We start from the raw sequence: 25,205 nt of genomic DNA, 5'->3' as shown, positions 1-25,205 counted from the left end.
TTTCTTTCTTTCTTTCTTTCTTTCTTTCTTTCTTTCTTTCTTTCTTTTTCTCTCTCTCTTTCTTTCTTTCTCTCTTTTTCTTTCTTTTTGTTTTTCTAGACAGGGTTTCTCTGTGTAGCCTCAGCTGTCCTCAGCTCACTTTGTAGACCTCGAACTCACAGCGATCTGCCTGACTCTACCTCCCCAGTGCTGGGATTAAAGGCAGGCACCATGACACCCAGCTAATCTACCATTTTTGTGACTATCATTTGAAACTTTTTAGGCTATATTAGCAGAGCATGAACTTCCACCAACCCAAAAGCAAAGAATATCAGCAGATAACAACTAAAACCTGTAGCAGAGATTTCTTAGCTTTGCTGTGACCTACCAATGTTACCGACCAATGTGGAACCTGATAGTTCCACCAATGTATTTGAAAAAAAAAAAAAAAAAAAAGCCTAGATTCACGATTTTTTTGGTTTGATTTGTAACTATAAAAACTTCCTGAAATGATTACTGCATTGGCACATGGTATATGGGGTAAGCTCAATCCATGTACGTAGGGCCATGGCTCCAGGATAAACTATGTCTTATTCCTTTTGCACGTGTGAAGGACAACTTGTGGCAATTGATTCTTTCCTTCCGCGGATGGATCCTTGGAAATGAACTCAGCAGGCAGCACACACCTTTACCCAGTAAGCTGTTTCAACAGCCCCAGATTAAATTTTTTTTGGTGTGTCGAGGGGGAGAGGGTCACATAAAGATCAAGCTACTCTTAAAGGTCTGATCCTCCTGCCTCTGTCTCTCACTGCTGGGATTACAGGCATGTACCACAATGCCTGGCATAGTTTTAATTTAATAAAATCACTTTATCAGCAATCGCAGTGTGCCAACTCGACACAAGCTAGAGTCATTTGGGAAGAGGGAACTTCAATTGAGAAAAATGCCATCACCAGATTGGCCTATGGGCAAGCCAATGGGATGTGGGAGAGCCAAGCCAGTACAGGTGGTGCTACTCTTAGGCAGGTCACCCTAAGATGTACAAGAAAACAAACTGGTAAGCCAGGAGGAGCATGCCAATAAGCAACACCCCTCCATATCTTCTGCTTCTGTTCCTGCCTCCGGGTTCCTGCTCTGCCTTCCCTGTGTGATGGGCCATGACCTGGAAGAGTAAGATGAAATAACCTTTCCCTCACCAAGTTGCTTTTGGTCATGGTGTTATAGCACTGCAATAGAAGCCCTACGTAAGACACCCAGGAAGAGCTCCTTGTTTATTCTTGGAGGGAGGAGGGGTTGGGGTGCAGGTGATAAAGAGACTATTTTTACTGCAACACTTTTTTTTAAAGCTAATTTTGCTATTATTGTTTTTTTTTTAAAGATTTGATTTATTCGTATGTGTGTATGCCATATGTATGTATACTTGTGGAGGCCAGAAGATGGCATTAGATGCCCTGGGGCTAGAGTCACAAATTTGTGAGCCAAGCACTCTCCTTCCCTGTTGATGCCAGAAACTGATGCCTGGCCCTCTGGGAGAGCAATGAGCGTTCTTAACCACTGGGCCACTTCTCTACCCGCTAGCTTTGTTTTTATTATTACTTCTGGCTACTCCCCTGATTCAGCCACCCAAATGCCAGTACTCCTTGCATGTGCCAACCACGCCTGGTCAGTTATGTGCTTTTAATGTAACTATGTACTTGATGTGATGATATAAGTGATTCATATGCTTTTAATGAATGATTTTTAATCTCCAGATGCCCTTCTAGAGTTAGAAGGAAAAATTTCTTTTCATGTTTTGAATTCCCATGGAAGCATAATATGATACAGTGTTAGGGAATCACTTTTTCCTTTTGTCTCTTCTCACCAAGCGAGTTTCTCTAACCCCTAAACCAAATACTTTACACTTTTGTGGAATGTAACCCAAACAGTACCTCATGACTGATATGACCCAGGCTTACTAATGAATGTTAATTTATCCTACTCTTCCCCTCCCCCCATGCATTCAACCATCCGCCTGCATTCTACACCCTTACTCCCCCCTCTCTGAACTCTGGCTCTCATGTTTTAGTATCTCAAGCATCAAATTCACTAACTGTAATATTTCTTTTTTTTTCCCACTGTAGAACACCTCCTGCAACTCTTGCTCTAGATTTCCAGTTCATATGTGCTTTTTCCTATACTGAAACCAGTAGCATTTATACATTGCTTTAAAGTATAAATGATCTTGGGGCCAGCACTCATTTTCTCTACTAACTCTAAATTCTCTGTAGGCACAAATTTGATTTTGGTATTCCCACGTATTGTGTACATGTGTATTTGAATACATGTGTTGCATTCATACCTCCTAGGATGTTATCACATACATTTTCAGCAATATGAACATTTTAATACCTATTCTGCCTATCTGAATAATACATAGATTTATAAATACTGCCCAGGATAGAATTACCCACTGTCAAAGAAAAAAAGAAAACCACCCACATTTTCAACAAATTTAAAGAACTAATTGTTTTTTACATGTGGTTCATGGGTCTAGCCATATCTTACCTATGAAACAAAGTATTTGGGGGCTGACGAGATGGCTCAGCAGGTTTAAAAAAAAAAAAGTACTTGCCAAAAAGCCTGACAACCTGAGTTTGATACCCAGGGCCCATATGTGGAAGGAGAAAAACAAGACTTGAGAGTTGTCCTCTGACCTCACACCTTCACCCTGGTGTACACACGCACACTGATAACTTTTAAATGATGGGGAGGCTGTGGTGGTTTAAATGAGAATGGTCCCCATAGGCTTGTATGTTTGAATACTTGGACCCCAGTTCATTGTGAGCCACCACGTGGTTGCTGGGAATTGAACACAGACATTGTTCTTAACCTTGAGCCATCTCTCCAGTCCTTATTTTAATTTTTATTTATTATTTTAAAAATATTTATTTATTTATTACAGTTTATTCACTTTGTATCCCAGCTGTAGCTTCCTCCCTCATCCCCTCTCAATCCCCCTTCCCTCCCTTCCTCTTCGTCTCCTATGCCCCTTATTTTTCTTTATTTTTGAGACAGGGTTTTACTCTGTAGTCAGTGCTGGCCTAGAACTCCCAGCAATCCTCCTGCCTCAGCATCCTGAGTGCTGGAATTATAAGCACAAGCCATCATGCCTGGCTCTTCTAGTTCTTTAAATGGCCATCTTCTTCTTCCTGCTCCTCCTCCTCTTCCTTCTTCATCTTTCTGTCCTGCTGAGACTATTAGAAATATAGGCATTTGCTACTGTGCTTGGCTGAGATACTTTTGTTGTTGTTGTTTTTCTTTTTTCTTTTATTTTTTCTAGTCAGGGTTTCTCTGTGTAAACTTGGCTGTCCTAGAATTCACTTTGCAGGCCAGGCTAGCCTTGAACTCAAAGAGATCCTTCTGCCTCTGCCTCCCAAGCACTAGAGTTAAAGGGAGGCTCACCACTGCCTGGAATTTAAGGACACGTTTAGCCAAGTGGAGGTTACACTAAATGCAAGCTCAAAAATCAACAACCAAAAATGAAGCTTACATTCCTCAGGGTGTTAAAATAGAAGACTTAAAAAAAAAAAAAATCATACTGGCCCAGGTTGCTTTGGCCTTTTCTTTTTAAAAAAGGGTTTATTTTTTCATTATTTTTAAAGGTGTCAGTGTTTGGGTAGCTACACTGGAGTGCAGGTGCCCACTGAGAAGCTGGAGTTACAGGCAATTGTGCACCATGGGACGTGAGTATTGAAAAATTCAACTCAGGTTGTCTGTAAGAGCAGTGTGTGCTCTCGGTCACCAAGCCATCTCTCCAGTATGACCCTGTTTTTTGATTGGTTGCTGTGAGTCTCCTGAACTTCAAATGAGCACTAACCTGTTTGAAGTTCAGTTTATGGTTGGCAAGGTCTGGTGGCATGTACATACAAACTTTGGAAGCTGAGGCAAGAGGAGCATGAGGATCAAGAGGATCAAGAGACCAGCCTGAGGTATAACAGTAACACTCTGGCTCAAGAATAAAAGAACTTAATGGTAAAATATGTAACTTTTGGAAAAAAAAATGTCCAATTTGCTTATTGATATTTTTTGGTTTGCTATGGCCTTTTGGAACATATTACAGGTCTCAGTACAAAACAAGGGCTTACTATAAATTTTTTAACACCCTCGATCTGTTACATTGTTATAAGTTCCTATTACAGAAGGACCTGAGCTACCAATTTGCACCCTTTTGTGGTCTAACAGAATGGATCCATTCACATGCTCAATAAATAAGTGGTTTGGTGTTCTAGGATGACCTAACCTAGGCTCTGTTGTAGCTGGACCGAGAGGCACACTACCTGTTCAGTTTGTCACCGAATGGAAGGACTGACCACTGTTTCCTGTGCTATCCTGACCGGCTTCCAGAGCCTCATTTCCCAAACCTGGCTCCGGGAACCCTGGGGGCGGGCTCTGCAGCCATCTTTGTGTAGGGCAGCTCCCTTGTGCCGAGGCGCCTGCGGCCATCCCTGTGCTGGGCGGCGCGCTTCCGCCGGCGTGCGGATCTGAATCCGCAGTGGTGTGCGGTGATGGAGCGGCGGGCAGGCTGTCGGCTTAGGCCGTGGATGCTGTTAGTGCTCCTGTTGCCGGTGCAGGGCCGCCAGAAGGAGTCAGGTGGGCTCCGGGCAGGGCCGAGCCTGCCGCTGGGTCTCGGGGTCCGCTCGGGTCCCTAGGCGCTCGCCCCCGCGCGCGGAGGATGCTGTGCGGCTGCAGCGCGAAGGGGGTGGAGGGACTGCGGGTAGGGGCGGGCAGAGGTGTATGGTGGGCCTCTGCTTCTAGCCTTGGACCCTGGAGAGTAACCCGCACTCTCCAGAATTTGGGGTGGTAGGGAAAGATGTTCCCTGTTTAACGCAGAAGGCTGTTTTGTGCCTCTCTAGAACACCTTCAGGAGAGAGGGAGGCTCCTAGCTGTTTGGACATAACAGATGAGGGAGAGTTATGTCCAATAGTTTGCATTGATTCGCGCTATGGGGCTCAGTATGTCGAAGTTCCAGTGTATCCATAGCCATTTGAAGGCCAAACATTAAGCTTGTGCCTTTTCCAATTTCTTAGGTAGAGGAGCAGACTTGACTCAAGCCCCGACAAGTTACACAAAGAATCCTTGGCATTTCGTTTCCACTGCTGGGAAAGGAAGGGGATTTCTCCAAGTGTTGGTGTTCTGTTGCTTCTGCCTGCTGCTTGCAAATACGAATGCCAAGGGTATTTTGTTAACTCTCATTTCCTTCACTTTTTGAAGGCTCAAAATGGAAAGTATTTATTGACCAAATTAACAGGGCTTTGGAGAATTATGAACCATGTTCAAGTCAAAACTGCAGCTGCTATCACGGGTGAGTTCCTTGATGTGTCTCTGGGAGCTGGAATCTTGTAGTAGGGACCTTCCCTAAGTCCCCTGAGAGACCTTGATGGCAGTTATCCGAGGCTTCGGTGGCTCTACGCTATGGAAATGCCCTGGAATGGGAGATCTCGGCTCAGTGTTGTCTACACAGCCTCTATTCCCTATGCTATTTAGCACATGTACTTTCATTTCTCCTATAGACTGAAAGCTTTGGAGGGCCAGGGTCTGTGTCTTGTTATCATTGTCTCTGGTGCTGACTGTCTGCAAGTGCGCTTTAAAGGAGTGGACATGTTCATCATCTAATCAGTATTTCCTCTTGTTATTTATTTATTTATTTATTCATTCATTCATTCATTCATTCATTCATTCATTCATTTATTTATTTATTTATTTATACAGTCCAAAGATAAGCACATTCTGAGGAGGTCTGACTTCTACCCTACATCTCCCACTGACTACCCATTAGGGTAACTCCTCTGAAAGTTTATTTGCTAAGCAGCAATCATAGGTGTTTTTTTTTTTTTAAATCTTTTTTTTTTTTATTAATTACACTTTATTCATTTTGTATCCCCATAAACCCCTCCCTCCTCCCCTGCCGATCCCACCCTCCCTCCCCTTTCTGCATGCATGCCACTCCCCAAGTCCACTGATAGGGGAGGTCCTCCTCTCCTTCTTTCTGATCTTAGTCTATCAGTTCTCATCAAAAGTGGCTGCATTGTCCTCTACTGTGGCCTGGTAAGGCTGCTCCCCCCTCAGGGGGAAGTGATCAACGAGCAGGCCAATCAGATTATGTCAGAGGCAGTCCCTCTTCCCATTACTATGTAACCCACTTGGACACTGAACTGCCATGCGTTATACCTGTGCAGGGGTTCCAGGTCATCTCCACAAATAGTCCTTGGTTGGAGTATGAGTCTCTGGGAAGTTCCCTGTGTTCAAATTATCTTGTTCTGTTGCTCTGCTTGTGGAGTTCCCATTCCCTCCAGCTCTTACTATTTCCCACTTCTTACATAAAATTCCATTCACTCTGCCCATCAGTTGGCCATCAGGCTCAGCATCTGCTTTGACAGTCTATACTGCAGAAGCTTTCAGAGGCCCTCTGTGGCAGGTTTCAAGGTTGTTTCCTGTTTTCTTCTGGCTTTCAGAGGCCCTCTGTAGCGGGTTCCGAGGTTGTTTCCTATTTTCGTTTTCTTCTGATGTCCATCCTCTTTGCCTTTCAGGATGGGGATTGAACATTTTAGTTAGGGTCCTCTCTTTTGCTTAGTTTGTTTAGATGTACAGCTTTTAGTGGGTTTATTCTATATTGTATGTTTATATGAGTGAGTATATACCGTGAGTGTCTTTTTGCTTCTGGGTCAACTCACTCAGGATGATCCTTTCCAGGTCCCACCATTTACCTGCAAATTTCATGATTTCCTTATTTTTCATTGCTGAGTAATACTCCATTGTATAGATGTACCACAGTTTCTGCATCCATTCTTCAGTTGAGGGGCATCTGGGTTGTTTCCAGCTTCTGGCTATTACAAATAAAGCTGCTACAAACATGGTTGAACAAATGTCCTTGTTGTGTACTTGCGCCTCTTTTGGGTATATGCCTAGGAGTGGTATGGCTGGATCTTGAGGAAGCGCTATTCCTAGTTGTCTGAGAAAGTGCCAGATTGATTTCCAGAGTGGTTGTACCAGTTTACATTCCCACCAGCAGTGGAGAAGGGTTCCCCTTTCTCCACAACCTCTCCAGCATGTGTTGTCCCTTGAGATTTTCATCTTGGCCATTCTGATGGGTGTAAGGTGAAATCTCAGGGTTGTTTTGATTTGCATTTCCCTAATGGCTAATGAGGTTGAGCATTTCTTTAAGTGCTTCTCTGCCATTCGATATTCCTCTGCAGAGAATTCTCTCTTTAGCTCTGTTCCCCATTTTTTAAGTGGATTACTTGGTTTGTTGCTTTTCAGCTTGTTTAGTTCTTTATATATATTGGATATGAGTCCTCTGTCAGATAGAGGGTTGGTGATGATTCTTTCCCAATCTGTAGGCAGTTGCTTTGTTTTGATGACGGTGTCCTTTGCTTTACAGAAGCTTTTCAATTTCATGAGGTCCCATTTATTGATTGTTGCTCTTAGAGCCTGTGCTGTTGGTGTTCTGTTCAGGAAGTTTTCTCCTGTACCAATGAGTTCTAGGGTATTCCCCACTTTTTTTTCTAGCCGATTTAATGTGTCTGGTTTTATGTTGAGGTCTTTGATCCACTTGGACTTCAGTTTTGTGCAGGGTGATAAGTATGGATCTATTTTCATTTTTCTACATGTAGACATCCAGTTGGACCAGCACCATTTGTTAAAGATGCTATCTTTTTTCCATTGTATGGTTTTGGCATCTTTGTCAAAAATCAGGTGTCTGTAAGTGTGTGGGTTTATTTCTGGGTCTTCTGTTCGATTCCATTGATCCACCATTCTGTTTCTATGCCAGTACCATGCAGTTTTTATAACTGTTGCTCTATAGTACAGCTTGAGATCAGGGATGGAGATACCTCCAGAAGATCTTTTATTGTAGAGGATTGTTTTAGCAATTCTCGGTTTCTTGTTATTCCATACGAAGTTGAGAATTTTTCTTTCCAGGTCTGTAAAGAATTGTGTTGGCAATTTGATGGGAATTGCATTAAATCTGTAGATTGCTTTTGGTAAGATGGCCATTTTTACTATGTTAATCCTGCCAAGCCATGAGCATGGGAGATCTTTCCATCTTCTCATATCTTCCTCTAATTCTTTCTTCAGAGACTTGAAATTTTTTTCATACAAGTCTTTTTATTCTGATTCCTCAAAAATTCACCTAGATGGCCGGAGAGATGGCTCAGAAGTTAAGAGCACTGGCTGTTCTTCCAAAGGTTCTGAGTTCAATTCCCAGCAACCACATGGTGGCTCACAACCATCTATAATGAGATCTGGTGCACTTTTTTGGCGTGCAGGCAGAACACTGTACTGTATAAATAACAAATGAATTAATCTTTAAAAAAATTCATCAGATGCTAATGATGCTTGCTGAAACCTACTTTGTGCTGAACTTGAAAAGCAGTGTAGAGTAACTTATTTCCTAGTTACTGCAGCCTCTGCTCCTGAGTTTGGTGCTTTTGCAGCGGAGTTGTGGGTTCCTATGCACTACTTTCCCCTGTTTAGTATATTCTCTAAACAGAAAGCACTTGGGAATGGATGGAATGGCGTCCTTCTCTTGGCCTGCTTTGCTCTATGATTTCCATTCTTCCGCAGCATCATAGAAGAGGATCTGACTCCTTTTCGAGGTGGTATCTCCAGGAAGATGATGGCTGAAGTGGTCAGACGGAAGCTAGGAACCCACTACCAGATCATTAAGAACAGGTTATACAGGGAAGATGACTGCATGTTTCCCTCCAGGTAAATGAACATGGAATCCTCTAATGGTATTAGAACATATAGGCTGGCTTGATGGGACTCAGGTATCAGCTGGAGTAGTAGCAAGTGCATCTTTCCTTACAGTTGAGAGCCTACCAAGTATGGGTAAACTCACTTTGCCTGGGATTTTTTTTTTTTTATCAGCTATTTTATCAGCTATTTTATGTAAACCTAGTGCACATCGCTAACTTTGGCCTTGACTCTGTCCCATCTCTTTTTTGCCTGGTTCCACAAGCTATGAGGAACAAGGTAATGAAACCTGGCAGGGTAGTGTAAGCTACAGGAGGACGTGAGGGAGGGGGATTTAGGAGTGTCTGTTGTGGGCCAGGTACACTCTTGTAGCTACATAGTAATAACTCATTGTATGGATTTCTTCATTTGGTCTTCTATCAGGGAATATTTAAATTATTCCTTACAACATCCCTGCAAAACTTGACTAATACCAGCATTGCTGTAGTGAGCATTCTCATGCATGTACCTTTGATCGCACTGGTCATGTACATGCATGTACACATGTAGGCTAAATTCCCAGAATAACTAGGCTAAGGAATGAATTTTGTGTCTATTTCCCATGCTTTAAAAACATATCTTAATTAATTAATTTACTAATTTCTTTGAGACAGTGTCTCATGATATAGCTCTTGTTGACCTGAAACTTGCTACGTAGATCAGTCTGGCCTTGAACTCAGAGTTCCACCTGTTTCTGCCTCCATAGTGCTAGGATTAAAGATGTATACCACTATGCTTGGCTGACATGCTCTTAAGTAGACCTCATACCCTCTAATGCAATGCTGTGTATTAGACTTTTAAAATCTCTGTTGATCAGATTATTAAACATTGACTGATTTTGTTGACACTTCTTACTACGAATATGAGCCATTGATTTTATTTTGCTAGTTATCAACTTGTATGTAAAACTGTTTTAGCCTGCCATGATGACTGTAATCCTGGGTCTTGGGAGGCCATATGAGGCCAGATGGTCTGTGTGAAAAGTTCCAGGGTAATCGTGTTGCCAGAAAATTCTGATCATTCAGGTGATGCCCCAAAATGTTGCTGGTTAGGACCTCAAAGGATAGGGGAAAAAACAAGCTAAGCATTTTCTCTTTCTTTCAGAAAAATAAATAAATAAATTCTCTGAAGCTTCTCAGGGACTCTAGTCAGAAAGTGGTATGGTAGTCTTCTTGATTGGGTCAATGCCGTTTCTGTCTGGCAAAACCAGTTTTGATAATGATCTGTGTTTAGGTTGAAGGTATGAGAGGTTTTCCTTCCTGGAGATGTAATCATGGTAGAAAGAAACATCCTATCCAGTTAGCTTTCTGATACTGTAACAGATCATCTGAGACAAGTAACGATGGAGGAAAGGTTTATTTTGGCTCATGGTTTGAGAGTCTTCAGTCCGTGGTCATCTGGCTCTTTTGCTTTTGGGTCTGTGGTTATGTAGCACCGCAGGGAGGGTAGTACAAGGTAGGCAAACCTTCTTACCTCCTGTCACCTGGGAACGTGAGGAAACAGGGGAAGGAGGGGAGAGAGAAAGACAGAACAGCTTAATATCTCCTTTGAAGGCACTCTGTGATCTAAAACCACCTGCTTCTTAAATGTTCCCCATCACCCCCCAGTTAGGCAAAGCTGAGAACCAGACATTCCAGCTCCAAACCATAACAGTATCTTTGTGTGAGAGGGAAGGCCAAGGAACACAATTAGACAATAAGGTCTTCCCAGTTTCGTTATGAAAATTTGCATCTTGTCTACTGATTAAACTATTCTGTGTCATGGGAATAAAAACCTGGTAACACACAGAGAGGTGGCATGAGTACAAATGATATTCTCTTCAGAGTTAGGCTTATTGGAGCAACTTGGCTAAGAACTGTAACCTGCGCTGTGTAAAAAGTGGCATAGTCCCTTGAGAAGGGTTGCTTGCGGGGCACTGCAGTGGGCTGGAGGTCTGGGCAATGGCTTGTCTCACTCTAACACTAGGATCATTCTTACAGCCCGAGGCGCCGCTCTGACGAGCCTGTATTTGTCTGATTGACAGGTGTAGTGGTGTCCAACACTTTCTTTTGGAAATTATTAGTCGCCTCCCTGACATGGAAATGGTAATCAATGTACGAGATTACCCTCAGGTTCCTAGATGGATGGAGCCTACCATTCCTGTCTTCTCCTTCAGTAAGGTGAGCACAGGCCAGGCCACATGGGGCTGGAGGTGATCCTGATCCCCCTGTATGAGCCTTCTCCTCTGACAGTCTGATGGGCATTGGTGAGGATGAGACTGGGGATCCAGGAATCAACGTGGTCTGTGTTCATTTCACAGTCTCAGAGCAGTAAGAAATAGAATACTTTTCCGTCATTTTGTGTTGAAAATAATCCCATAGATAGAAATAGGGATATCCTTTCCCCTATTACAAGGAGATGGAGACATACATTCGAGCACTCACTCAGTGGTGAAGAGGAGGAGTTGGCATTCAGACTACTGTGGTCAGTGCTATTTTCTGACCCATACTCTCAAAATAGCCCCTGGGAAATAACTGGGAACTGGTAAAGCAGGGAAAACACCAGGATGTAACAGCAGTTACATTTTGACAGAACTGATTATTCATAATTGGGAATATCATTCCTCCCTCCCTCCCTCAGAAAAACCCTCCAGAATTTTGAGGAACTGAAAAACTTGACCTTTATGATTAATATGACTAAAAAGTCTGGGACTCAGGGAGTGTATACTTCTTGTTTTGTTTTTCTGAGGCAGGGTTTCTCTGTGTAGCCTTGGCTGTCCTGGAACTCACTGTGTAGACTGGGCTCCCTCGAACTCAGAGATCCGCTTGTTGGGTCTGTTACTTTTAATTCTTGCTTTTTAATGTCTGTAGTCTAGGCATAGAGGGTGATGTTTTTGCTTTGCTTTATGGTGCTGGGTATTAAACTCACAGCTTCGTTTATGCTAGGTAAGTGCTCTGAAAACTGAGCTGTATTCCCAGATCTAATGTCTAGAATCTAGGCCTGCAGACCAATAAAATGTTTCTCTGTCAGGTGGGCACAGTGAAATTGTTTGTCCCAACTCATATATAGCAGTCAGCTGCTTCTCATTCTCTTCCAAAACTTCCTTAAAATTCTTTCCTGTTTCTGTCCAAGACATCGGAGTACCATGATATCATGTATCCTGCATGGACATTTTGGGAAGGGGGCCCTGCTGTGTGGCCACTGTATCCTACAGGTCTCGGACGGTGGGACCTCTTCAGAGAAGATATGATGAGGTAGGTCCTTTAGGCGGGTTTTGTTTTTCCCGCCTTGTGAGTTTTCTTGCAATAAGCAGTAGAATACAGTCGTTAATTTAAGATTACTACCTGGGCTGGGGAGATAGCTCAGCGGGTAAGAGCACTTGCTATACAACATGAGGATCTGAGCATGGATCTGTAGCATCCATGTAAAATCCAGGCAGTGTTCTGGCGGGTCAGAGACAGGTGGATCTGGGGAGCTCACTGGCCTCCCCCAGGTGAGCATCAGGTTCAGTGAAAAACCATGTCACAGGGGAATAAAGACTGACATCTGATATCTTCTTTTCAGCCAGGATGCTCTTGAAGTCAAGTGCACACAAACGTGTACAAATGGGTACACACAAGTGTGCGCCCTCCCACACACACAAAGCATAAACGTCACAGACCATTAATAGCATAAGCAGTTTGGCATCTATATAAACATTCATGTTGGGCCTAAGGATAGAGCTCAGTTGGTAGGACACTTGGCTAGCATACATGGAGCCCAGGGTTTGACTCCCAGCATTGTATAAACTGGTTATGGTGGCTGATACCCATAATCCTGACACAGGGGAGATGGAAGTAGGAGGATCAAAAGTTCAAGGTCAACCTCAACTGTGTACTGAGTTTGAGGTGCTCCGTTCCTGTGAATTTGTTGCCACATGCTAGTCGTGTTACCAGCCTTCTACTCAGGGAGGAAACCCTTACTGTGCCAACTAAACAATCCTGTGCATGCCATTTGCACTCTGTGTACTTTGTTTCAGTGAGTTAATGTTATTGGATTGGTGCATTTGTTGTAATTCCTGGCAAGGCCTGTTATAAGAAAAGAAATCTCAGCACTTGATTTTGCCAAAGAAGGCTCAGGAGCCAGCTGCAGGAGTGAAAGCCTATGAGCTCAGAGGGGCAGAGAAAGCGCCCAGAAGGAAAAAGCACTTCAGCTGATGTCCCAGAAGGAAAAAGCCCTTCCTGCTTTGCTCACATTTGAGAAGCTCTGCTGACAGCCCTGGAGGGAAAAGCCAAAAGCCAAAGGCTTTTTCTTCTTCTCCACATTGTTTTAAATAGCCTTCAACTCAAAGTCCTGCCCTCTCCCCACATTCAGCTTAATCCCTGTCAGCTGGTTACTTGCTCTGCGTCTTTTTATTTGTTTTTGATTTTTTGAGACAGGGTTTCTCTGTGTAGCTATCCTGAACTTGACTATCCTGAACTTGCTTTGTAGACTAAGCTGGCCTTGACCTCAGAGATCCATCTGCCTCTGCCTCCTTGATTGCTGGGAGTATAGGTGTGCGCTACCACGCCCAGCTTTGCTCCACCTCTTGACCTAGGCTTGACGTTTTTTACTCCTATTTCCAGAAAGCTTTGGATTAAAGGTTTGTACTAGAGCTGAGCCACTCTACAACTATCAACAGGTTTTCACAGTTCACAGTCTCAGGGTTTGCAGTGGGATTAACAAAGCCCATAATCCTGACACTTAGGAGATGGAAGTGTCCTGCAACAAAGCCCCTTCAGAACATCGCAACGCTAACAAAAGGGCTTGGTTTAGTAGCCTTGAACAGGTTCATTTAAAGGTGCACACTTCTGAACTAGTCTTCAGAAATGGTTAAAACATATAGTCTAGGGAAAAGCCCCAAAAATTAATAAAAATTTTATATTTTCAGGTCAGCAGCACAGTGGCCATGGGAAAAGAAAAATTCTACAGCGTATTTCAGAGGATCAAGGTGACTACATTTTCTCACCTATGATAACCATATTCTTCTGAGCCGTGGGTAAAATTACGCTGTCTTGAGGGTATATTGTCTCGTGTTGCTCAGTGGAAAAGCTAAGATAACTGAAAAATTAATGTGGAATAATGGCCAGGCATAGTGGTACACATCTCTAATCTTGCACTCAAAAGACAGAGGCAGGACTGCTACAAGCTCTAGGCCAGCCTCATCTTCAATACAGGGTTCCAGGCTGTCCTGATCCGAGTAGTAGTTTCCAGGCCAGCCAGGGTCGCACAGTGAAGCCCTGTCTCAAAAGCCACCACCATCATCACCACCAACAAAAACGTGGACTGGATCTTAGACTAGAGAAGAATTCAGTTATGGTTAGGGTTTGTCAATTCGACCCAAACAATAGTCATCTGGGAGGAGGTAACTTCAGTTGACTACCTCAGTCCAGTTGGTGTATAGGCATGTCTGTGGGGGCATTTTCTTGATGGGTGATTGGTGTGAAGCCTAGCCCATGGTGGGCAGTGCCTCCCCTGGAGAACTAGTCCTAGGAAGTATAAGAAAAGGAGCTGAACTTGACCCTGTAAACAAGCCAGTAAGTAGCTTTTCTCCGAGGTTCCTGCTTTTACTCCCCCAATTCCCTCAAATATCAGCTGTGATCGGGACATGTAAGCCCATCCGACCCTTTCCTCCCCGTATTGCTTTTGGTCATGGTGTTACCATGGAAATAGAAAACAAACTACTACATGGGTTACTTGCCAAACCACTCACGGTTCAACTGAAATTCAGAGGAGTTCCCCAAACAGTTACTCAGTTGGTATTTATAGAGTGCCATCTGTCGAGCCAAGTGGGTGATGCTCTTCTTGTTTAGTGTTTCCTAGAAGTAGCAAGGCTTTGCACCTCAGTCTCTGATGAGTGCCAGGTTGCACCGGGCCAGCAACCACACAGGCAGTATCTGTGGAATGGGTGGATAGGAAGGGAGAAGAGTCTGTGGGTTTTGTGGTGGTGGGCTATCTATCAGAGGTCATACATGCATCTTCTCACCTGGCTTGGCCAGTGGACTTCAGAATACAGGTGGGCTTAATACCCATGATTCTCACTTTTTTTTTTTTTGAGACAGGGTCTTGCTGTAAAGCTGAGGCTAGCCTTAAACTTGAGACCTGCTTGCTTTCCAAGTAGCTAGGATTATAAGCATGTAATCACTATGCCTAGCTCTTGCCTTTTGTTGTTGTTATTGTTTGCATATTTTGAGATAGGGTCTCAGTTTGTAGTCCTGGCTGGCCTGGAGCTCACAGAGAGCCTCCTTTGCCTCCTGAATAGTGAGATTAAAGGCATGTGCCGCTATGCCCAGCTTGGGCTTTACAATGCATACACAGCAAAGGCCATGTAGCTGTTTTGGTGAGTGGTGATTATCACACCTTGTGAACAGCTGCCATCACAGCTGTGAATAGCAGTGATGCTAGGCCTGGAAGAAAAACCATTCCCTGGAATATAGCTGTAGTGACCAGAACATCATTGTCTTAGTTGGGGTTACTTTTGTTGTGATGGAAAAACCATAATCAAAAACAACTTGAGAGAAAAGTTTATTTCATTCACATCAAAAGCCATGAGGGTAAGAACTGACACAAGATAGGAACCTGGAGGCAGGAGCTGATGCAGAGCACAGGGAAGGGTGCTGCCTACTGGCTTTCTCCTCCTGGCTTGCTCAGCCTGCTTTCTTATAGAACCCAGAATTGCCACACTAGCCAGAGATACACGTAGTGGGCTAGGCTCTTCCCCCATTGATCTCTAATTCAGAAAATGGCTTACAGCCTGATCTCATGGGGGCGTTCTTAGCTTTTGGCAAGCTGACATACAACTAGCCAGTACAATCGTACTCAGACCAGATGTGGTGGCACATTCTTACAATACCAGTGATTCGGATCACCAATCTGAATCAGGAATTCAAGGCCACATTTGTCTATATAGTGAGTTTGAGGGTAGCCTGGGCTACATGAGATCCTGTTTCCAACAAACAATAAAACAGGATGTAAGCAAAGAAGGACTCAATAGTCCCTGTCTTTGGTGGGGAAAGTGGGGATAGCCTGAAGGACCAAGATGCCACAGTACCCAGGATTCCCTTCCTTTACTGCCCCAGACTGAGGGAGCCATCCCATTTATGGCAACAGTCACTGTACTGGCCAAGTACCGCTCACCTCCTAGGGATTGTGGGAACACGATGGTGTAGGCCGCTTAGATTTATGTTCTGTGTTTTCTCTGTAGGACAAGCCCAGAAAGAGATCCTCTCATTCTCCTATCTCGGAAAAATCCGAAACTCGTTGATGCAGAATACACCAAAAACCAGGCCTGGAAATCTATGAAAGTAATCAGCAACCATCTGAATTGAACCCCAGCAGTGATGACTCTGAGAACATGGCCAGCTGGGTAGAATTTGAGATTAGGTTTCCTCTCAGTGGTGAGATGAATGTAGAGCAAGTTCGGTGAACTAGTATTAGCATATATGTAAATTGCTGTTTTCCAGACTTCTTACGCCCTGTTATGCTAAGTGTGTCAGAAACGCTGAAGAGTTGAGAGTTTATAAGCTTTCCCTGTGAGAGGCCAAATAGTAAACATGGGGCTACCGAGGTCGTTACTGCGTGGCCTGCTATAGCAGGGTGAGAGTAGCTTAGGCAACTTTCACAACACAGCTATTTTCTGATTATTATTTATGGGCCCCAAAATTTAAATTTCACGTGAAATTTGAATTTCCTGTGATATTTGAATTTTATGTAATTTTCCTTCCTTCCTTTCTTCCTTCCTTCCTTCCTTCCTTCCTTCCTTCCTTCCTTCCTTCCTTCCTTTTTTTATTTCTCTCTTCCTTTGTTTTTGTTTTTGAGACAGTGTCACTGTGTAGACCAGGCTGGCCTTGAACTCCCAGAGATCCGCCCGCCTCTCCTGAATGCCAGGATTAAAGGTGTGTGCCACCACACCTGCATCTCGTGTAATTTTTACATATCAGAAAATGTTTTCCCAGTCACTCGAAAATGTAAAAATATCTAGTCCATGGGTTCTATACCACCACATGGTGGGTTGGCCTGTGGGCTATAGTTTACCAATTTCTGGTTTAAATAGATGGTTCTCAATGGCTGTAGGCTACAACCTGAGTGCTTAAACAGTGAGCTAAATGACCAAGTCCGGGGATCCGGCCCCAGGATTCTTTATTTCTTTAAAATCAGAAAAATCCGACCTTTAGCTTTGAGGTCCATCTGTTCTGACTGTTCCTTCTCACCTTAAGAATTTAAATCCAGACAGGTGGATCGCTGTGAGTTTGAGGCCAGCCTGGTCTATAAAGTGAGTCTAGAACAGCCAAGTCTACACAGAGAATTCCTGCTTCAAAAAACAAAACACACACACACACATACACACACAGGTAAAATTCTGATTTCCTCATTTGCAGTTTCAGCACAGCATATAAGCTTCATGGAGAAAAACTCGGTGTATCTCTGAAATGGATGCATTATTTGCATAGGTTTCATTTGTAGATTTTTGTGTTGCTGTAGTAGGGTTTTAACCCTTGCCTCAGAATGCTAGAAAAACTCTATCCTTGAGCTATACCATTAGCCTATTATTTTTTTTTAATTTAAAATTTTTATTTTATGTATATGTGTATGAACTATTTTATGTGCCTGTTTCTTTAAATGACCCTATTCCCTTCAGTGTCGGTTGGTTCTTGGATTTCCGGGAATAGGAGAGGGTATAAAAAGCCAGAAGAGGCTGAGAGCTGGGAGAGAGAGTAGGCAGGAGTAGAATCCAGGAGACAGAAGAGTAAGATCAGAGAAGAAGTTGATGCAAGAAGAAAGAAGTTTGAGTAGGGCTAGAGAGAAGAGGAAAAGATATTGAACAAAATGATATTAAAAGACAGTTGAAGTGAATTGAACTAGCAGAGTTAAGACGATGGTGACAGTTGAGCCAGAAGGAGCGGAGCTGAGCCAAGGAAGATATTGTTAGGAGAGAGTTAGGAGAAGAACCCACAAACAAAGTAGCCAAAGAATAATAATAAAGACTAAAAAGCTACATTTAATAAAAGCTACATGTATGAGTGTTTTCACTGGAAGTATATGTGTGTGTGTGTGTGTGTGTGTGTGTGTGTGTGTGTGTGTGTGCGCGTGTGCGTGCGCGCGCGTGTGCTTGTATGCCTGCAGAGGCCAGAAGAGGGTGCTGGAGTTATTATGAACAGTTGGAAGTTGCCATGAGGATGCTTGGAATTGAGCCCAGATTCTCTGCAAGAGCCACAGGTACTCTTTTATGACTGCTGTACCATCTCTCCAGCCCCATTCTTGGCCTATTTTATACAGTTTTGATCTAACAGGAGCAAATGAGTTTAAGAAACCTTTGGGGGGGAAATATGCACAGGAATTCAAGGGCATCCTCAGTTAGTGACTTTGAGACCAACCTGGGCTATGAAACCCTATTTGGAAGACAAATCAGGGAAAGTACAGCAAAAACAAAGAAATGAGAGAATGTGTTCATTGAGCACACAGGTTGGTGTCTCCTGTGGAGGGAGGCAGGGAAGCAAACAGGAAGGAGCAAGCCAGAGGAGCACCGACAGCTCTCAGATGCCTACTGCTAATGGGAGCAGGACTTGGTTTGTTAGATCTGTGTTGTTGTTTTTTATTATTTTCCTCCAAGAAAGTTTAAAAACCTGGGTATTTATTATTGATTGATTTTGAGATAGGGTCTTCTGTAGCCTAATCTGGCCTTAAGTTTTTGAGGTAGCTGAGGGTGACCTTGAACTCCAAATAATCCTGCCTCTACTTTCACCACTGGGATCACAGGCATGGTATGGGCTGCCATACCAGGCCAGAGAGCTGGGCTTTTGTGAGAAGTGCTATGTCACCTGTGAATTGTTAGCAGTGGCTTGAATATTTGTTTTTAACTACTTTCCAGGCCCAACAAATGTCTTTGTGAGTTACAGCCAGTAGCTCCATAAGCCAGCTCTTATGATGTTGTGTGTGTTTGTGTATGTATGTGTGTGTGTGTGTGGTTCACACAGAGTGAGATGGGCTATATACAATAACCTCTTAGTTCAAAGGAAGGCAGCCAAGGTGTCAGGTGAGTTCAGACCCTAAAACCAAAAGAGACCTGAGTCAAAAACACTGTAGCTGCTATTTTTAAGGTCATGTGACAACTGAGCAAGTCCCAACTTTGAAACCTTGCTTCCTCAGTGGCCTAGTGAAGATAATGCCTCCTAGACACATTAGGTTCATTATGATGCTTAAATGAGGGTGTGCTGGTGAAATGTTTTACCAATGTGCCTGCCCATCAATGCTATTGCTGGTGGTGAGAACTTCCTTTTTACCTACAGGATACCTTGGGAAAGCCAGCTGCTAAGGATGTGCACCTTATAGACCACTGCAAATACAAGTAAGATTTCCACTTCCTTCTTTCTTTCTATTTGAGACCGGTTTCTCTTTGTAGCCTTGGGTGTCCTAGAACTCGCTCTGTAGACCGGGCTGGCCTCGAACTCAGAGATCCACCTGCCTCTGCCACCACTACCCAACCTCGTTACTTATTTCTGTATTGCCTTTGAAATACTTGACTTTGGAGACTTTCACCCAAAGTATCATGTTAATTAATTTGGTTGGCTTTTCCTGGGGCCTGCAGGGTACTGACCTGAGCCCTGTGGGCATTACAGAGAAGAATGAAGCATGGTTCCTCAGCTAATTACCATTCATTAAAGTGGCAGGATCCCCTCTCCCCACAGCACTCCTCCCAAGAGTTAGATTGCATTTCCCACAGTAGTAAATGTTATAATGAGGGGCTACAGAAATAACGTGGTAGGGAAGCGTGTGCTTGCTCCGCAGACAAGAGGCCCTAGGTTCATCCCCATCATTGTAACAGACAGACAGGCTCCATAATGAAATTCTGGGACTAAGAATTAGCTAAACAGGTCAGCTGAGGTTTGGGATGGGACTCGGATGGAAAGACAATGGTTATTCCCAGGGGGAGTGGTGGGTTAGGTGTGCCTGTGTTAGAGACAGGCACAAATATGAGAAGTGCTGAGAGGAAAACAGTCTTTTCTTCGAGAGCTTCTTTTTGAGGACTGATTAGCTTAGACTTGTTTTCCCTGTGCTGTGGAAGAAGAGGGTGATGTCCAGGAAGAGAGCTCGTCTTTTACTTGGTGAACTACATGAGGGGAAACAAAAAGATCTGGGAGCCTGACTTACTATATAACTCAGTACTAGCTGAGGATGAATTTGAACTCCTGATCCTCCTATATCCACCTCCCAAATGTTCCTCTCTGCCCAGTATGGAGATTTTTTTACTCTTCAATATAATATATATATACATATGTATGTATATATATTTATTTATTTATCTCCCCCTTTGGTTTTTGAGACAGTGTTTCTCTGTGTTGCTCTGGCTGTCCTGGACTTGCTTTATAGACCAGGTTGGCCTGGAACTCACAGAGATCCTCCTGCCTCTTCCTCCCAAGAGCTGAGATTAAAGGCATGTGCCACCACCGCCTGGTCTCAAAAAATATTTTTAACATTTGTTTATTTCATGTGGGTACCTGTGTGCCGTTGCATACATGGGGAGGTCATACAACTCACGGAGGCTGATCCTCTCCTCCTACCCTCTGGGCTCTGGAAATTTAGTGCAGGCCCTCAGGCTTGGTGGCAGGCGCCCGCTGAGCCATCTTGACAGCCTAGTTATGTTTTTTGTTTGTTTGCTTGATTTACTTTTTAAATCTACATCATTAAACATACTTTTTCATATATGTCTGAAATCTACAAAAAAAATCAAAACTAGTTATTTCTTTCTGATCCTATCTGTTTTCCACCCAGCACACAGCTGCTGGCCTCATATAGCTCTTTCTGGAGAAATCATTTCCTCTTTTGTTTACCTGGCATTCCTGGAAGAACCTGCAGCTCCAACCCAGGAAAAGCAAGGAATTTATGGAAACTCCACAGACACATACAGATGTGTTCCTGAAGCCTGAGAATAGGGCATGGTGGCTCAATGCCTACAGTTTCATCACTTGGGAGGATGAGGCAGGAGGATTTCTTTGAGTCCAAGGCCAGCCCAAGGTAAAATGTGAGACCATGTGATAGGGTTTCTATTGCTGTAATGAAACACCTTGACCAAAATCCACTTGGGGAGAAAGGATTTGTTTCAGTTTATAGCCTATAGTTTCTTATCCAGGGAAATCAGGCAGGAACTCAAGGCAGGAACCTGGAGACAGGTACCGAAGCAGAGGCCATGGAGGAGTGCTGCTTACTGGTTTGCTTTCCATGGCCTGCTCAGTACCCTTCCTTATATAACCCAGGACCACCTGCCCAGGGGTGGCACCACCCCCAATGAGCTGGGCTCTCTCATGTCAATCATTAATCAAGGAAATGCCCTACAGACTCGCCATTGGCAAACTGATAGAGGAATTTTCTCAATTGAGAGTCCTTCCCAGATGACTCTAGCTGCTGTCAAGTTGGCAACTAACCAGCCTATTTTGTCTCAAAGACTAACATAGAAAAGGTAAAATTACAAAGGAAAGGAGGGTAATCATAGAAGCCGAGATGGAAATGGGGGCACAGGAGGATGGGGAGATGGGGTAAAGATCCAGTTTGTGGCAGCAGCTGTAGAAAATGAAATATGCTTTCTTTCCTTTCTCAGGTATCTGTTTAATTTTCGAGGTGTGGCTGCAAGTTTCCGGTTCAAACACCTCTTCTTGTGTGGTTCGCTGGTCTTCCATGTTGGTGATGAGTGGGTAGAATTCTTTTACCCACAGCTAAAGCCATGGGTTCACTACATCCCAGTTAAAACAGACCTCTCCAATGTCCAGTAAGCACTTACCTTTCCTGTGACCTTTTTCTCTTAAGTACAGCCACTTAAGTTTTCTCAGATGATTTCATTTGTAAGGGAAAGTTTTTTCCTCCTTGAAAGATTGGTAGTACATAGTACATTAGCTGGGTAGTAGTGTTATCTAGGTAGTATAGTATAGTATAGTGTTGTACGTTATCTAGGTACGTTATAAATGGGATTTAAGTTGAAGTGCTTTAATTTAAAGTGTTGTTTCTAACATAACATGCAGATGAAAAGTCTTTGATCTTCAACAGTTGAAGATAGATTGGCTCTTGTTTATGTTGTCATTAGGATTTCTGATACAGCATAAGAGTTGGCCCAAGTGAAACCCTGGCAGACAGTCTTTCATGATGAGAGGAGACAGAAAGAGGTATGGAGAAGGGGCAGAAATGTGAGCCCAGTTTCCTCCTCTGGCTAGAACAAGAATTCGGAGACAAGTTGAAAATGTAAATCTTTTCTTTATGTATTTGTGTTGGGGGCCAGAGTGAATGAACAGTGAAAAACCATACACACATCTGTGTGGTCGTCAGACGTCAGAGAACAACTTCCAGGAATCCCTTCTTGCCCTCCACCTTGCTGCGGCAGGGTTTGATTCCTACTACTGTGCACCCCTGCCTCTTGCTGAGATTGCAGATGTATGCCACCATGTCCAGCTTTTCACATGGGTTTCAAGGGTAGACTTGGCTTGTCAGGCTTTTGCTGCCACCTGCTGAGCCATTTTTCTGGCCCCAGAAATTCTTCTTCACACTTGATTTTTTTATGATTATTGTACATTTTTATTTTTTCCAGAATATTTCCCAACCTTATATAATAGAACATAGCATAATAGATAATAGTGACAGGTAACAGTCTGACTTCAGTTTTTTTTGTTTTTTTTTTTTTTTTGTTTTTTTTGTTTTTTTGGTTTTTTTTTGTCTTTTGTCTCTTTTGAGACATGGTATGTAACTCAGGCCGTCTTCAAACTTGCCATGTAGCTGAGGTAGTGTTGAATTTCTGATTCTCCTGCTTCTACCTCCCATGTGCAGGGAATGTCTGTGTACACCATGCTCACACCATTCCTGGTTTTGTATGTAGATATATTTTTCTTTGCTGTTATTTTATTTCCTTAGGCACCCTAATCTCTTCGCTTTAAAGAAACTATCTACCACCAACATATCTACAGATTTACCTGTTGTTTGACTTCGTATTAATGACAGTGATCTCTATTTTAAAAGCCCATGGTTTGTGTGTATATTTCTCTGTGTATGATGTGTATGTACTCGTTCATGTGTTTATGAGGGCTAGGGGTCAACCTTAGGTGTTATTTTTCAGGGGCCATATATTTTGTTCTTTTTGAGACAGAATCTTTCACTGGGGCCTTGGGCTTGTCGATTAGAATTGGCTGGCTAGCCAGCAAGCTCCAGGGATCCATCAGTCTCCAACTTACTAGCACAGGAATTAAAAACACAAGTCACCATGCCTGGCTTTTTATGTGGGTATTGGGGCCAAACACAGGTCCCTGTGCTTGGCGTGGCAAATGCATGAGCTGCTGAGCCATCTCCTCAACCTCTACAGTGTCATGGTTCTTGTCATTTTAGGGAGCTGTTGCAATTTGTAAAAGCAAATGATGATATTGCTCAGGAAATTGCTGAAAGGTAAGCTCTATTCATTTGTGCTTTCTTGTCCTTCACATCTGTCTTAAAGTTTTCTAAATATAGCTACATTGACAATGTCCATACCTCAGCTTCTCATTACAAAGATAATCCAGAGTCAAAGCTGTCCTGGAGACAAATAATACACACATTGACAAAATGCTCCATGTTTCAAATTTCAGTCTTTTATTTGTAAATTGTGTATTTGTGTGTCTCTGTGTGGGTATATGCATGTCAGTGCTGGTGCCCAAGAAGTCAGAGGCATAGAATCCCTGGAGTTAGAATTACAGGCAGTCATGAGTTGCTCCTTTGCAAGAGCAGTAACTCTTAACCAGTGAACTCCCTCTCCAGGGCCTAGACTTCAGTCTTCGAGGCACTAAGACAACTGTTTTTAGCTCATGCCTCACACCTGTAATCCTAGCAATGGAGACACTGAGTCAAGAAAATTACCCTGAGTTCCAGGACAGCATGGGCCATGAAGTGAATTCTAGGCCAACCTGAAATAAAGAGTGAAAAGTTTCAAAACTCCAAACCACACAAAACAACAACAGTAAACTCAAATATTTAAAAATGAATATTAGCTGGTAAACAATGCTTGTTTTTAAGAAACAAATACTAAGTTCTGTTGATAAATATATGCCTATGGATATGATAGTTATAGGGTTTTGGTTGTGAAATGCACGTGAGTTAATTCAAATAAAATACTTGGAATGAGGCTCATGATAAAGTAGCCAACCATATATAGGTTTATTATTAAAGCCTGTGATATAAAATATTCTTGCTAATCTTATTTCTAGGGGAAGCCAGTTCATCATAAACCATTTGCAGATGGATGACATCACCTGTTACTGGGAGAACCTCTTGACTGAATACTCCAAATTCCTGTCCTACAATGTAACAAGAAGGAAAGATTATAATCAGATCATTCCCAGACTTTTGAAAACTGAACTATAGTATCTGTCAGAGAACAAGAGTCCTGACAGTGAATCTGAGATGTTCTGTGGTAAAATACCATGAGCATGAACCTATACCCTGAATACCTTTGGCCAAGCCAAACACCCAGTTTTCCTTATCATGTCTAATCCAGAGGGACTCTTGAGAAAGATCTAAAATGTGTGTAATGAACAGAAACGAAGCAGCTCGGCCCTTTGAAATCATGAAATAAGGATTTGGAACTGCATTCTAACCCTCATTTTTTTATGATCAATCAGAGCTTGTGCCTCAGGTCATCTACACGCTTCATCACTGTGAAACTGACTGGGTCCACGTGAAGATGCCCTCTTGTCCTGTTATTTGGAGCCAACCATTGATCATTGGGAATGAGTACAATACACTAGCAACTCTGAAGTTATTCTAGGCCCAATCTCTGTTCTTTTATTTTACTATGGAGTTTGTGAAAAATCCTATGGTGTTTGTGAGAAATACCACAGTGATCATTCTTTCAAGAGTCTAAAGAAAGAGGAGCTCTGCCATGCAGTGCTGTTGGAGTTCTTTGGCACTCAGGAAGTTTCTATAATGCCTCAGTTGCATGAGTAACTTTTGCAGTTAGATTTCGAGTTCCCATTTTGTGCCTTTATACCCTTTGTCTCTCTAAAAAAGAGAGAGAAAGAGAAATTTATTTTCTAATATGTTCAGGAAGCAGTCTCATTGTGCCCCTGCAATTCTAGCACTGCTGAAGTAGAAACAGGAAGATACGTTCATGGCCACCTTCAGCTAACACAAGAGCTTAAGGGCAGCGTGGCTACGCCTGGTCCTGTCTCATAAATCTAACTCACGTTTTGCACACCTTTTATTTTGCCTTCTTAAGTTAGTGACTGCAGGACTGTCTCAATTTGCAGACACCACAATCTTCATATGTGAAGATTACATCATGAAGTGGCACTTGATAGAGCTTTCATTTTTTACTCCTATATGAGGAAATTTAGTGCAGATAATTATTGAAGAACTTCCTCATTACCCTCCTGGAAAAGATAGAAGGACAGCTTGTGTCAAGTTAAAGCTCCAGTGTCACTTCTTTGAACGTTGTTCTTGGCAGTTAGTGGCTA

The 25,205-nt window shown here is 43.0% G+C and overlaps 1 protein-coding gene across 2 annotated transcripts; it reads left to right on the top strand.

Annotated features, from left to right (window-relative positions):
- The first annotated feature begins 3,868 nt into the window (after positions 1–3,868).
- On the top strand, positions 3,869–25,205 carry Poglut1 (protein O-glucosyltransferase 1). Of its 2 annotated transcripts, none has more exons than XM_055624829.1 (11): positions 3,869–3,947; positions 5,230–5,320; positions 8,581–8,724; positions 10,775–10,910; positions 11,863–11,984; positions 13,640–13,699; positions 15,953–16,052; positions 19,035–19,093; positions 21,341–21,508; positions 23,107–23,163; positions 23,958–25,205. In XM_055624829.1, exons 3-11 carry the CDS (start codon positions 8,630–8,632, stop codon positions 24,112–24,114), a joined length of 954 nt encoding a protein of 317 aa, XP_055480804.1. In that variant the 5' UTR covers positions 3,869–3,947; positions 5,230–5,320; positions 8,581–8,629; the 3' UTR covers positions 24,115–25,205. The 2 variants fall into 2 exon arrangements, with proteins under 2 accessions (XP_055480804.1, XP_055480803.1); XM_055624828.1 differs by lacking the exon at positions 3,869–3,947 and adding an exon at positions 4,458–4,608.

Source organism: Psammomys obesus, unplaced genomic scaffold, assembly GCF_907164565.1.
Source record: "Psammomys obesus unplaced genomic scaffold, mPsaObe1.curated_primary_1811, whole genome shotgun sequence".
Classification (NCBI taxonomy): Eukaryota; Metazoa; Chordata; class Mammalia; order Rodentia; family Muridae; genus Psammomys; species Psammomys obesus.
Note: the sequence above shows the minus strand (reverse complement) of the source record. Positions and strands in the feature narration are given on the sequence as shown.

Bases quoted from the DNA above. Each gene is read 5' to 3' on its own strand.
- Poglut1 (XM_055624828.1), top strand. From the start codon at position 4,524: ATGGAGCGGCGGGCAGGCTGTCGGCTTAGGCCGTGGATGCTGTTAGTG. The intron at 13,700-15,952 runs GTGACTACATTT...TTTTCTCTGTAG, and splicing joins GCGTATTTCAGAGGATCAAG to GACAAGCCCAGAAAGAGATC. The intron at 21,509-23,106 runs GTAAGCACTTAC...TTGTCATTTTAG, and splicing joins ACAGACCTCTCCAATGTCCA to GGAGCTGTTGCAATTTGTAA.